Source organism: Oryza sativa, chromosome 10 (assembly GCF_034140825.1).
Source record: "Oryza sativa Japonica Group chromosome 10, ASM3414082v1".
Classification (NCBI taxonomy): domain Eukaryota; kingdom Viridiplantae; phylum Streptophyta; class Magnoliopsida; order Poales; family Poaceae; genus Oryza; species Oryza sativa.
The window spans coordinates 21,488,026-21,502,986 of NC_089044.1; the positions used below are offsets into that span (position 1 = coordinate 21,488,026).

At 46.5% G+C, this 14,961-nt stretch overlaps 2 protein-coding genes across 2 annotated transcripts; both read right to left on the bottom strand.

The window, feature by feature from the left end:
- Positions 1-103: 103 nt before the first annotated feature.
- LOC4349232 (uncharacterized) lies at positions 104-2,544 on the bottom strand. The gene is made up of 3 exons (XM_015758640.3): positions 911-2,544; positions 574-691; positions 104-475 (listed from the first exon to the last, which is right to left on the bottom strand). The coding sequence occupies exons 1-2, from the start codon at positions 2,378-2,380 to the stop codon at positions 578-580; spliced, it is 1,584 nt and encodes a 527-aa protein (XP_015614126.1). The 5' UTR covers positions 2,381-2,544; the 3' UTR covers positions 104-475; positions 574-577.
- Positions 2,545-5,547: 3,003 nt separating this feature from the next.
- LOC4349233 (BEL1-like homeodomain protein 4) lies at positions 5,548-10,435 on the bottom strand. Its single transcript, XM_015758639.2, has 4 exons — positions 9,337-10,435; positions 8,248-8,627; positions 7,036-7,096; positions 5,548-6,587 (listed from the first exon to the last, which is right to left on the bottom strand). Exons 1-4 carry the CDS (start codon positions 10,003-10,005, stop codon positions 5,937-5,939), a joined length of 1,761 nt encoding a protein of 586 aa, XP_015614125.1. The 5' UTR covers positions 10,006-10,435; the 3' UTR covers positions 5,548-5,936.
- Between the last annotated feature and the right edge of the window lie 4,526 nt (positions 10,436-14,961).

Here is a 14,961-nt window from a genome sequence, read left to right on the forward strand (position 1 = left end):
GGCGTGGTTAAAAGATTTAGATTCGAAAATAAGTCTGAGAATGTTTATTTTAAATTAAAAATTAAAATGTTTTAAAATAATAAAAATTCGCAAAAGGGCATCAATAAAAGAACTATGAGTGTTTTGTATTGCCATTGTTGAATCGTTCTGACACCACACAAGATTTGTGAAACTCCGGCTGTTTCCTCTCCTGCTCTGCTCAGCAGAGGAAAAGGCAAAAAAAAAGCCCCGGTTCGTGGGTGAGTTGGTTCAATATGTAAGTGAACTAGTGAAGAGATCAAAATAGTCCCGGCGTGCATGCTTACACCCGCCGCGCTAATTAAACAACACATCGCCGTGTGGCGATCTAATGCTAATGAGCTATTACTCGGTCCCAGTGGATTAACTTCTGGTCGTTAATCTCCATCCTCTCTTTTGCCCGGGACCTCTTCTGCCGCCGCTAATCCCTCTTCTCCTCTCCTAATTAATCCCGCTACTGCAGCACAAGATTAATATCCAATAGTTACGGTGACATCGTGCATGCATGACTGGAAATTAAGAAGAGATCAGTTAGGCTAAGCTGAGCACACAGACCTAATTAAAGCTTGGCGAACTCGCCTTCCCTGCACACGCCGACCTCGATGGTCATCGTCCGGTTTTTCCCTGCCTTCGTCGGCGACGACACCACCTGGCAGCAATTCCTCCTCGGCGACTACACAAATTTCACCCGCAACACGTCACTATTTACATTGCTTACAAAGTGAAAAAAAAGAAACTTTATGTCATTTTTTCTCCGAACGGTGAGAGCGTTACCGACGTTTTATATATAGAAGAATGTGTTTCATTTCAAGAAGAAAACATAACGAGACCAAACCAAAAGTTTTACTTTGTGTCACTGTGTGATGAAAAAGAGAGACGTGTAGAGAATTACCCTTTTCCAGAGGTCGGGGTCGGGTTTCTTGAGGACGACGATGTGGTCGACGAGGGCGGCGGGGTCGGGGATGCGCCACCGGCAGTCGGGCTGCTTGCCGCGGTGGCGGTCGTACTCCGTGACGGTGACGTTGCGGCGGCGGTCCATCCGGGAGTCGCGCATGTAGTAGACGCGAGGCTTCTGGCACGGCTGCCTCGCCACGGGCCGCGTGTTGAACGAGTAGGCCGTGTAGTCGGCGCGCTTGTACCAGTTGAGGAAGGAGCGCATCGGCGTCTCCATCTCCCGCGGCGACAGCACGCCGCGCACCACCATCACGGCGAACCCCCACGACACCGACACCGTCCAGTGGTGCTCCCGGTCGTAGCACACCGACTGCTGCGCCACCGCCGCCGAGTCCAGCCGCACCGGCCCGTCGAACAGCTTGCGCAGCGCGCCGGCGCGCGACGGGGTCGTCGGGAACACCGGCTCGAGGAAGTCGAGGTGGTGGAGCGTCACCAGCGGCGCCACCGGGTGGGCGCCGAGGAGGCCGAGCACGTCGCCCCACAGGTCGCACTGGTGGAAACCCGGGTGGCGCGTGAGCGGCACGCCGAGCTCCGACATGCACGCGTGGATGCGGTCGTCGCTGCCGTACAGCGCCGGGTAGCGGTGGAGGCAACCGTCCTGCATCTTGGCGAGCTCCTCGGCGAGCGCGCGGCTGATGGCGAAGCCCCCGCCGCCGAACGCCATGCCGTAGGAGAAGATGAGGTTCTGGATGTGGCTCTCCGACGGCGACCCGATGTAGTACGGCTGCCGGTGGTCGTACTGCGAGAGCACGTGCACCAGGTTCTCCGGGAGGAACACCGTGTCGTCGTCGCCCATGACGAACCACCGGACGCCGGGGAGGCCGAGCCGGAACGTCTCGGAGACGATGCGGGAGATCCGCAGCGCCGACCGGCTCCCGGCGCCGTGGGTGTAGGGGAACTTGGACGTGTCGGAGCTGACCATGATCGGCGGGAGCCCCGTGCGGGAGCTCTTGGAGTAGAACTCCTCCACCGGCCTGTCCATCCACACGAACCCGCGCATCCGCCCCGGCCGCCACCACAGCTTGATGTACTCCTTCCGGCTCTTCCACAGCGCCGACGACGCGCCGATGCCGAACGCGATGTGCCGCAGCCCCGTCGGCGCCTCGTCCGCGGACCGCATCGGCCTCACCGGCGTCGGAGGCGGGGACGAAGACGACGGTGAAGAGCCGTTCACCGACGAGGCGTTGGGCATGGCCACGACGAAGCGTGCCATGGCGGCGTTGGACTCCGGCGAGCAGCGGGGGTTGTAGAACGGGGTGGCGGCGGCGACGAGCATGTACAGGAAGAGCACCGGCATGACGACGTAGAGGAGGAGGCCGTAGAGAAGGGTGAACCTGGCCTTGCCGGAACCGTGCACGCCATTGGACGCCGGCGGCTTCTCTCCGGCTCCTCCTCCTCCTCCCACCATGGCGACCTCCTCGTCGTCGTAGCCGCGCGCAATGGCCAGGCTTGATCGGCGATCGAGATCCAGTTGCTAAAAGAGGTTAATTAGCGCGCATGGGTGATGGTGTGTGGCGAGCGAGTGAGTGAGAGAGAGCTTCTCTCTCTGCATGCCTCCATGGCCTGGTCAATGCATCACCATGCGCGGGCATCGCCTTTGTAGGATCGATCAGCTTCTCCCTCGGCTTGCTTTAGTGGGCCGGCAGTGCAAGTTGGGCCGGGCCTTCTCTTGCGGGCTGAATGTCGTTTGCCGTATAGACTTATTTTTGTCAGGCCACGTATATATAGGCCTCAATCACGGCCCACAACCGTGGATGGGCTAGGCATTGAGAGGGCCCATCCATGGCGAGCCCTACAGATAGTGGACATTGCCTCGGGTAAAGCATTGCCCACAGGAGACGATCGAGCAAAGGTGACCACGCCACACAACCTACCGAAACTGCTAAAAGTCGCCGCATCCGCATGCACATCATCTGATCGTGTGAACTACTCTCCTCCCGCTCCACCTGGACCACTCCTCTCTAGCTTTGACTAGTCCATTGATTACAAATCCAATAATAATACTACTGCCTCTTTTTTTAATTAATAGATAATGCTGTTAAATTTTAAATACATGGTTAATTATTTGTTCTATATATAAAAAATCTAGTACATGATAATTATTTATTTTATTGTGAGTCACTTTATCACTAAAAGTATTTTAAGCATAATTTATAACTTATGTATTTGTACAATTTTTTGAATTATTTAAATGATAAAAATGTGTTCAAAAGTCAACGACGCTATCTATTAAAAAAATGAAGAGAATAGTTTTTATGGTAGACTAGATATTTTTGGACCATTAAAAGCCTACTAAGGTTTGAAGAAGGAAATGCATAAGCATGTCATGAAATTCAATAGATTTAATAGTGATTTTACCGCTTTTAAGAAGATATTAAGGATGTGTGGCACCTTTTGGTATGTCCTAACAATCACATTGGAGTATATGTATGTAGGCTCGGCAGCTGCAAGACTATAACAATTGTGTAAGGACTTGGTATTTCGAGTACATTATATACAATTGGGAGGTGACCAAAATTTTCAAGAGATGGGTAGAAGGGAGGAGGGGGATATAACTCACTAGTGACGGTGATGACAGCGACAGCTTCTCAGTAGTGGCAATGGCGTCAGATCTTCGACAAAGGACATAAATTTTAGGGTATCACGACATGCAATTGGGGGGTTTAGGGAGGGAAAGATAAGGTTTCCTTGGGTATAAAGGGATGGCCGTGGATCGCAGGGACGAACGATGGGTGGTGGACATTGGTGGTCGACGAGGCTACAGCAACGTTGCCGAATCCTTGAGGTTGAGGAAGGGCGATATGCAGGATCGGCGGCAGAGGGATTAGATCCATGATGGATAGGAACTTTTGATGTGGGGCGATAGTGATGTCCTCGATGGTGGGGTAGCTGGTGCGGGACAGGGACACCTCACCACCGCCTAGCTTGGGAGGAGGAGAGAGAGGGAAGGGGAGTGGGAGGGAATGGGGGCAAGGAGGCGATGGCTCAAGTGAGCGTCACGATCGAGGGGAACATGGGAAGAAAGGAGAAATAGATAAGGTGGGAGCGATACTGTTGTTGTACGATCTTAGAATGATCTAACCTATTCGAAAGTAAACTAGTACTCCCTCTGTTCCTAAATATAAGGGGTTTTAGTTAGATGTGACAAATCCTAGTACAACGAATCTGGACAGACTTCTGACCAGATTCGTTGACCAGATTCGTTGTACTAGGATGTGTCACATCTAGGCAAAATCTCTTATATTTTACAGAAGGAGTAATAGAATTTATAGGTATTTTGAGTGAGTGAAAACTAGATTGTAACTTCGTATTCTACTAGAATATGATCTACTCCCTTCGTCCTAATATAAATGCATTTAGGATTGGATATGATATTTTATAGTACAACAAATCTGGTTAGGCAACTGTCCAGATTCGTTATACTATGAAATGTCACATCCAATCCTTGGTACACTCATACTGACACAGAGGGAATTAATAGTAAGTATACTGCACACAACTCTACAATATATGGAGAAAGATTTTTAGCTCGGTTGGCAGCTAACTGTTATGGAGTAACACACTGGCCTGAGTTATTTCACCATTTTTTCCTTATCAATAATGGATATTACTCCCTCTGTTTCAGGTCATAAGATGTGTTGACTTTTATCAAAGTCAAACTACTTCAAATTTGACTAAATTTATAGACAAATATAGGAATATTTAAATTACAAAATTAGTTTTATTAAAATAATAATTAAATATACTTTTATAATTAATTTCGAAAATATTACTGTTTTTTCTATAAACTTGGTTAAATTTAAAGCGGTTTGATTTTTATCAAAGTCAAAATTTGTTATAACCTGAAACGGAGGGAGTAAGTTTCTTGTTACTTTGTTAGTACTTTAACACACGTTTTGTTGTTTTAAAAAAAAGGTACAGTACACACGCGTGATTATTTCATGTTATTACCAGAACTTGATCCCTAACACACGTACTGTGTTAATTTGAATCGAGCGACCGACCGACCACGAGGATTAAATCCACTGTACACAGGTCGGCAGAGATAATCGTTCGTTCGAAGAAGCCGTTCACAAGTCATTCAGCCATGCATCGCCATCGATCCTGCACGTACGGCCCAACACGAATCTCTTTCATCAGTTCGTACACTTCACTTAACGTTTGGCAGCAGCTGTGTCCAGACTGTACGAAAGCGCCGCGTGCTGTTACACTGTACACGCATGCACTACGCTAGCATCAGCTCGGTGCAAGTGCAGAGTGTGCAACCAACAACCCTTGTGCACGGGCGACGTACTTGTCTGAGTGTGAGATCGACGTCTACGGTGACTTCGTCAAACTCTAGAATTTGTTGGTCCTGTCTTCAAATATGCTCATAGGGGTAGGGTTTACGTGTGTGTTTAAAGGGGTAAGTGTACTGCGTTTGTGAGTGTGTTGTACTGTGTAACTTTTTTTTTTTAAAAAAAACAACCCTTGGTGCACGCAGCAATTAGTTCGCCGAAGCCGACGTACGCCCGCGGCAATAGCGACGGTCGAGACGGAAAGAAAATACATATACGTACGTAGACAGAGACGCGCTGCCAAGAAAATTAATTAATTCCATCGAGCGACGAGATGTCTAATCGCTACTACAAAAATAAATCCAAAGCAGCGTATACGTACTTGTACAGGAGAGGGACACAACGCGCACCCCCCTCTCTCGCCGCGCCAATGCCGGTGTCGCCCGCGCGCCCGCGCGCGAGAGCGAGAGCTTTGCCGGTGGCGCGTCCCCGTCAATCACATCAACCTAGCTAGAGCTAGCTAGCTAACTCCCCCCCAATTAATCCCCACCCCCCAAGCATGCGCGAAATTGGACATTGATCGGCCTGTGCACGCACGCACGCGCGTACAGGAGGGGTCGCCGGCAATTGGTTCCGTCGTACGGCGCGCGTGTCGATCGGTCTACCACCTGTTTGATGTGCGACGGGTCACCCGGCGAGGTCGTGGAGGAGGTGGAACCCGGCGGCGGTGGCGCTGAGGCCACGGTAGTGCGACGCGGCGTCGCCTTCCATGACGGCGCCGAACTGGGCGGTTTGAGGCAGCTGCTGCTGATGCTCGCCGCCGCCCATGAATAGGTACTCCGCGGCGACACCGGACGAATTGGGCGGCGCCGCGGCGGCGGCGAACGCGACGTTCACGCCGTCGTGCGGGTCCGCGTGCTGCTGCTGCAGCCCCAGCGTCAGAGACACCCCGCCGCCGGCGCCGAACCCCTGCCCGCCGCCGGCCGCCTCGTACGCGTCGAAGTCGAGCTGGTCCATCGTGCCAAAATTAAGGCTCTGGTGATGGTGGTGATCGACCATCGTCCGTCCCGCGCCGCCGTGCCCGATGCTCACGACGGAGGCCAGCGAGCCGGCGTCGTGCAGCAGCTGCGCCCGCGACGGCTTCTGCTCGCCGCGGTCCTCGCCGCCGCCGCCGCCGCCGCGCACCTCCGACGTGTAGCTGCTAGGGTTAGGGTTCTGCGGGTTGCTCGCCTGCGTGGACTGTCCACTGCCCTCCTCGTCCTTCATCTCCTCCGCGTACATCTCCTCCACCATTGGCTTCCACAGCCTCACCCTCGCGTTGATGAACCAATTCGCCACCTGCAAATTCGCACGCGAGCGACAGAGATAGAGAGAGGTTGATTAGATTCTTTCATGGAACATCTGCTCGCACAAGAGGACACGCACGGCGACTCCGACGTGGTACCCGACTACTGAGAGCTAGCTAATAAGAGTGTGGTGTGTGTACGTTGATGTGCCATCTCTCGATCACCACATTGCCAAATTGCAGCTAATAAGAGATATTGCAGTGCAGCATTGCGTGTGGAATCAATTTATGTTGGTTAATTAGTGGGGGCAAATCTTGGCCGCAATCATGTAATGTTATCTTAATAATGATGCAAACACAATGCAATGATTACGATGCGATGATCATCACCGTGTTGATAGGAACCAGTTAACATTTTTGTATTATTGGACCTGATCATTTGATCGAATGAACAGTGAAGATGAGAGAGTGAGAGCTAGCTATGTGTAAGCGTGTACGTACTTGACTACGTGATAGCCCGGTCTGCCTCGCGAGGATGTGCTTATCCACGTCGCTTGGGTACCTGAATGAAAAAGATGCCAATTAGGGCGTTATAATATGTCTTCCATCTAAATCATAGGTTAGTTACATATATATACTGTGAGAAAATAGACCAAAAGCCGTTATTATATGGATCTTGTGATATCTAAAGATACTGTTTAAAATTGATTCATGGATAATACATGGAATATTCCGATCGAGAAGACTAGTATGTGTGGTGGAGTATTTGATGTAGACGTTGTAACAGTATATAGAACAATTAAGATATATAGTCCATTATTTATTTCTACATTTTTATTATTGTCCTAATATATGTGCAAGCAATTAGTTTTCCTGATGAACACCAGATCGATGAGACTAGCTAATAACTAAAATGAATTCCATATGCCGTACGTCCTCTTTGTTGTACGATTATTATACGTGTTTTATTTTTGAACGAACATTATACGTGTTTTTGAAGTGTACGCGCGTTAACAAAAGAAAAGCTTCATGGTGATTTCGTAACATGTCAATGGGAACAAAATTGCTAATCCAAATTAAAGCCATATATTAAGTTTCTACAAAAAAAAAACGAAATAAGTTGCTAATTGAGCATCTGATTATATGTCTGATACTTACCGAAAACGAACAATGCTACAGAATAAATTAAATGCAACTCAAGCTACCTTATATATATAGAAGTTAAGAATATGAGAATCCCAATTATACCGCGGTGAGAGCTTGAGCATCGTCACGAAACCGGCAAACATTCTTCTGCAAGTAGCAGATGACGTACGTACGTGTTTGATTCTTAGCCTTAGTTCGTTAGAATATGCTGCACTTGCAAGCTACACTAGCTACTACCCTTTTCCTTTTTATTCTTCTTTTTCGAAAAAAAGGGAATCAAGTCGTTAATCTTCCTCACTTTCATCTCATCCTTTCTAACAATTCAAACAGATCATACTATCATGCTTTAATGTATAGGAGCGAATTTTAGATTAGGTTATTTGCAGGACTAAGTTCCCTATTTCAATATATATTCGGTTCGATGCAGAGACCGGGTAAAAAAAATACCCTTCTCTAAAAAAAATCATGCTCGAATGCATGCATGTTAATCAAAATATACTGAGATTGGGATGGATTTATATATGTATGATGATGGAGTTGGAAGGGGTTAATTTGATTTTTACGTACGGGTGAAGGAAGTGCTCGAAGAGCCAGGCACGGAGGATGGAGACGGCGCGCTCGGGGAGGCCGCGCTGGGGGCGCCATGGGTGGCTCTCGAGCATGCCGGCCTGGTAGGCCTTGTGCTGGCGGAGGCACTGGTCGAGCACCCGGAGGCGGGGCGTCTCGCCCTTGGTCATCCCGGGCACCGCCGTGTCCTTCTCCCCGAGCTGCTTCCGCACCGCCTGCAGCTGCGCCACCACCCCGTCCCTCAGGCTCCGGAAGTGCCTCGAGATCGTCCTCGACGCCAGCCGCGTGTACGACGCCGCCGCCCTCTCCCCGGCCACCGCCTCGAACGACGCCGCGAGCGCCCTCATCTGCTCGCAGTACCTCCTGTACCTCCTATCCACCTGCATAATAATAATTAAGCAAGAGTAATTTCAGCAACTAATTAATCGAGATGATTACAATGGAAATATTTGATGACACTGTGTAGCTTAGTAGGTGTAGCTCTACTTGCTTGTACTACTGCCCGGAATTCTGCAACGACCAAGCTGCACCTACCTGTGAACTCCACTGTACTGATGAGCAGTGTAATCACAAGAATGGCAAGCAATAAGCAGTGAGTAAATGTCTGAGGAATTAATTGAGAGATCCTGGTGGAGGCAGGAGCAGGGGATGGGCATGCATGCCAAGTCCAAAGGGATTGAGAGCTAGGAGGCCTAGCAGTAGGCTGCATAGATCTACAGTAGGCTGCATAGATCGAGAGCTAGCTAGCTAAGCTGCAACCCTACTACTACACCTACAGTGCCATGGCCATGCTTGGAGAGAAAAGGAGAGGAGAGAGAGAGAATTCCCTATAGAGATACCTAGCTACAGGTGTAGCTAAGGCAAAGGAATGGAGGTTTCCAAAAGCGAATGGTGAGGACCAAGAAGGGAATCCCCTCCCTGTGCTTGTCCCAGGAACCCTCCTTGGGCAAGCCATAATTGAACTGCCACTTGCCTGCAGCTTTTTAGATTTCCAAGGAGAGACACTCTCTCATGCTAGCTTTGCTTAAATTAGGCCTCCTTGCCATGGTGGTGTGTGTGGTTAATTAGCTAAGCTTGAGAAGCTCTCACCTCTTCGAGCATGGTGTAGAGCTTGCCCTTGAGCCGCTGCAGCTCGGCCGCGTCCATGGACTGGATCTGCGTCGGCGCGGTCCACGACGACGAGCCTCCGCCGCTGGCGGCCTCTTCTTGCGGCGGTTTGGTTGCCTTGCTTGCCGATGATGGGCTGGTGGTGCTCTTCACGGGGAGGCTGCAGAACTCCTGCAGGAGCTGCTGCGTCGGGAGGAGGAACCTTGAGCCGCGGAGATGCCACGCACCCTGCTGCAGCTGCCACGTCGACGCCGCGCCCGCCGGCGGCGACGGCTGGTGGTGGAGGTGCTGCTGCTGCTGCTGCATCAGCAGCGACGTCGCGGCCGCCTCCGGCCTGTGGAGCGAGAGGGACAGCGGCGCCTGGCTCTGCCGGTGTTGGTGGTGGTGCAGCTCGCCGAGCCCGCCGAAGTGGACCGTCGGCAGCGTCGTCGCGCCTCCATCATCGACGCCGCCGCCGCCGACGACGAGCGCGCCCACACCCTTGCTCTGCTCGTGCGCGTGCGCTGCCGGCATGAGCCCCCTCACCCCGAACATCTCCGCCACCCCAACCCCCTGCTGATGCTGCTGCAACCCATACAACTCCGTGGCGCCGGTGCCATCCACCTCCGCCGCGAAGTAATCCGCGTACCCTAGGCTCGGATCGTGCGCCATGGATATCGATCAAATCACGCACGACCACCTCGAGCCGTGGCACGCGAGAGCTCACTCTCCCTCGATCTGTGGCGGTGCGGGGATTGGTGAAAAGGCGAAAAGCTGAGAGCAACAAAAGTGGAGGAAAGCAAGAGAAGGTCGAGGTGGAGGAGAGGAGAGATGAGCTATAGCTAAGCCTAGGAAGGGAAGCGCACCGAGAGGAAAGGGAGAGAAAATAAAGGGGAGAAGCAAAGCTTAGGTAGATAGATGGATGGATAGCCCGGGGAAGGGAGACGCACGCAACGGCAGTGCAACTTTGCGCAAAGGAGAGGGGGAGCTAGGTGTAGCAGGACCATATCTTTTTTGGGAGGAGAGAGAGTTGGGAGATATGGGAATATGTGACCGAGCTACTCTGATCCTGTTTCAAAATATACAAACCTAATATTATCAAGAATCTGAATTGGTTTGGGATGCATCATATTCTACTCTATGATAGAGGAAGTAGCTTGTATGTACCGCTCATATATTCTGCTGGTTGCTGGTGTGTGAGACGAGATCACGTTTAGTTAGTTCTCGTTTACACACGGGGAGACACATAACACGGGTAGGATCATGATCCTCAACTTTTAAAGTCACATGATTTTGTCATTGATATATAGGCCCGATGAGCCCTAGACTCATATATAAGTGATAAGGGTATAAAGATTTCGAAGATGGAGGATCTCAATCTGACATAGGTAGGGTTTTGATTTACATTTTGCAATGAAGAGAAATGAAGGGACCAAAATCCAAAATTTAGGATGTTCTGAGCCAAACTTAATTTAACACAAAACCAATTTCAAAATTTGCACATTTTTTCCATGAATAGATCAATTGATGGCTAAACGCAAAATTTCCTCCGGGAACATTTCGGGGCCTCACCCGCATACATGATGTGTGCTAGATATATGAGAAAAAAATACATACGGTATTACAGTAAGTGTATTTTTTTTTATCATTCGACAGGATGCCAAAACAAGTGGTTATTATATCTCCAGGGATTAAAAGAGTTTCTCCGTACACGCTCAGGCACATACAAAACGAAGCACATATCGAGAGAGAGAGAAGAACAACAAAATTAATGAGCAACTCGCAACCAGTCGATCGATCGATCGGTTGGGGGCGGTGGTTGCGGCGTAAGCTTCCGATCGATCGCGCGCTATAGCTGCAGGATAGCGGCTTCACCCGGCCTGCCGCTACTCTTGCACCGTTGCACTGTAGCTATACGTTGCATTGCATGCACTGTCCTGTGCTGTTGTGCACACCACACATGTACGTACAGTGTACCTGTGGATTTATTTTTATTTATTTATTTATTGCTGATGTCTTCTTTTTCTTCTTATGGGATAATCACGAGAGCCAGATGTAGCTTCAATCTCTCGCTCGAGAAAGTGGATGCATGCATGGATGTGTCATGTGTATTTTGCAGGCTCGCCTTTTCGCTTATGTTTATGTTTATCAGAAAAAAATATAAATTTTCAATCTTAAATTTGAGGTTGATTTTGAAGTTTTTTCATCAAAATTTATTTTTTTGTCTTTGCTTTTTAAACCGTTAAGAACACATATATAAAATTTTTATTCACAAATTATTTTTTATTTACAAATATATCGTTTGGTTTATTTCCTAGATAAGCGAAACGATAGGGACCTTGGTCTAAAGGAGCTGAGCTCTCACGAGCTCATACACAGTGTGAAGTGTGAGACAATAATTTTCTACACCTAAATAATGGTATGCGTCATTAATTTACAAGCTACTTAAATAGTTATGAACTTTTTTAGAAAAACAATAATATTAATTGCGATGATATAAGTTTATAAAATATGACAATATTTGATCTATAATTAAAAAAAAGAATTTATGGCAGTGAATAGTACGGCCGTGTGCCTGTGTGCAGTGTACATGACATGCTTGTTGTGTGCTTGAACGCAAAAAAAAGCAGAGGAGAGAGTGAGCGAGGTAGTGGTCCAAGGCTACCAACCAATGACAATTTGTAGAGCGGCCTATTGGAAAACAGGGTGAACGGTGGGGACCACACGTGGGCCCCACAGGAGGGCGTGTGGGACCACCTACGTCACAATCGTGCATCTTTCTTTTTTTTTAATTTTATTTTCTCCTTCTTCTCATTTTTAATTACTAGTAGTCCGATGATGAAATGTATATATTGCATATATCTTCAGGAGTATTTTTCTGCCACTCGTGCGAACCAACCAGAGTAAAAGATTGGTGTGGAGTGGACTAGTAGTCTAGTGATGGAATTCATCGGTCACGTTCTACGCACGTGTTTTCATATCGAGGGCCGTCGATCGTTTGGATTGCAGGATATTTTGGACGAAAATCATGCGAAATGATGATGCGTTGCAATCAAATGAGAGGCAAAAAAAAAAAGGCTTGGCTGTTTGCGTCATAGCCTGCTCAAACAATTCCTCGCGTAAAGTACAGTTCATACTTCTTGATACTGTACTTGATTACCCGTCTATTCCTCTTAACTAACTTTCCCCATCAACGCTGAGGAACATGCATGGCCTAATATAGTAGGGGATGATATATGAGCTAAAGTAATTTACAAGTTATAACCATTTAAAATGATCAGAATTATAAAGAGAAAACACTCACTTTTGTATCAATATATAGGATAGGGGAGAAGGTGTAAACCTAAATAGGGAAGAAACCGGATCGGTTATGGTTGGATCATGGCATTCCGCATATTCTTACCTATATTTTTCTTTGAATCCAGAACAGGGTACGGATAGTGGCAGATATATAACATATCACTTAGGAGTATCTTGTATCCTATCCAATATTTTTTTCCCTAGAATCAGAAGCGGAAAATGATATTTATCTGCAGTTCATAGGTATTAAACCTAGGGAGACAATTACAGTGTTTAAAAAGATATATCAAAAGAAAAGGTGTGCAATATCACTGTTTCATCATGGTTCATTACAAGCTTAATTAATAAAAAATTCCAATCATGCTCCTGACAGTTTTTCAATGCCTTGGGTGTTCTTGAATTTTGCTCATCCCCTATGTACAGTTTTCCCTCTGACCTCCTATATGTCTATTTCCTTAGTTGACCGTTAGAATTTGTCAGGACTATATCACCTCTTTTAGATATTTAAGATTATAAGAAACAGCTGGTGTGTACTATGTAGTCAGCTGATAAAAATCTAGAAAAGTTATATTTCCTAGCTTATGTGTTTTATTTTTCTTTCTGGTTTATATAATTATAGTTTCTTAAGATTGAATGAGAATATGCATGGATTATGCATGGATTATTTGAAGAGTTAAAAGATACTTAGAAGAAGTTGCAACTACTATGAGCTCTCCAAACACGATAAAAACCACTTAACTAGAAAGCTCGTCTGAATCAAAGAAAAAGGATTAGTGGGACAAAGAAGCACTTGATGTGCTTGCATGCATCTTTAACAACTGCGACGGATGCAAATAATTAACCATTTGAGAAAACCAACCAAATACAGCATAATTTTTTTAATATATATGGGTCGACAATGATGTCGAATATATATTTTTCAATATGTCTACACGCGCGCGCCAGGAAATGACCCTATCAGTCCTCGTCAACACATATAAACTTGTCTTTGAAGTCTCAATTTCCTTCACTTTAAAACTCTGCAGAAAATTCAATGTAAACAAAACGGATCGTTCTAAAATTTTAAAAAGTGTCTCAGTGGGGCTCACTCCATATTTAGGTTAATGCAGTTATATACTCCGGGTTGTACATGTCCCTTTCTCCAAAGTTTCCCGTTTCATTTTTTAATCACCAAATCTGATCATTCCCCCTAACCCCTTTCTCAATCCTATCATGCATATAATTATATTTTTACATGGCATCAAATACAATATTTGTCATTGAACTTGAGATAGCTAGCATCACCGATTCTTCCTACCAGATTCCAAGTATCAATGCACGCATTGCGCACACTTGCCACTAGCCAGAGGAACAGAATTAGTACTACTAATTAACAGTGGACTTGAATTTTGCATGAAAAAATTGGTTTAACCCCCGAAATAAAATATCCTAATTGACGTGGTGATCCAGATAAGACAAATTTTAGTAGGTTGCTATTTTGGAACTTCGTAGTACTATCTGTTAATTAGTTTAAGGGCAATTACATGGTTAATTAACTAGTTGCATTTGCATACCCATGCATGAGCTGCGCTGACGTAAGCTGGGAAACTGCATGTAGTACATTTCCAATGTCTATGAAATGTGGGTCCTGGTATATATTAGTCATCTCAGTGGGGCCCACAATCGTTTGCTTGTTCACACACTTCATGTTGCTAGTTAAGGTAAGTCACTGATCTGTTTGACCTCACAGAAAACCAAAGCTCACGATCGAAAACCGAAGATATTAATAATAACATAAGTTTGGAATGATGAGGAAAATCGCTATTGACTTGAGAAACACAGTGTAAATGCAAATGTTTACAACGCGCACACATTTATTTGTATGAACACACGTACATTTTACAACGCACATGTACAATTTTGATTATATACATGTTTGTGTATTACAAAAGGCACAATTATGAAATTCAAGTTTCACATCGAATTTATGTTCTCTGCGCATTTACCTATCCCTAGAGTGGTTATATTTTCTATTTGGTCCATGATCACCCCACATAAAGCAATGGGTTTACTTAAAACAACATACTACCTCCGTCTTTTAATGTGCGACATCATTAACTTTTAACATACGTTTAATCTTATTCAAAGTTTTATGCACACATAAAAAATGAGTCATCATTCTCAAATAACTTTTAATAATAAATCAAGTCACCACAAAACAAATAATAATTAATTATATAAATATTTTTTAATAAGATGAATGATCAAATATCTCTTAAAAAGTCAAATGCGTTATATATTTAAAAAGAGAAGAGAATAATAAATACTCCATCCATACTAAAATATAAA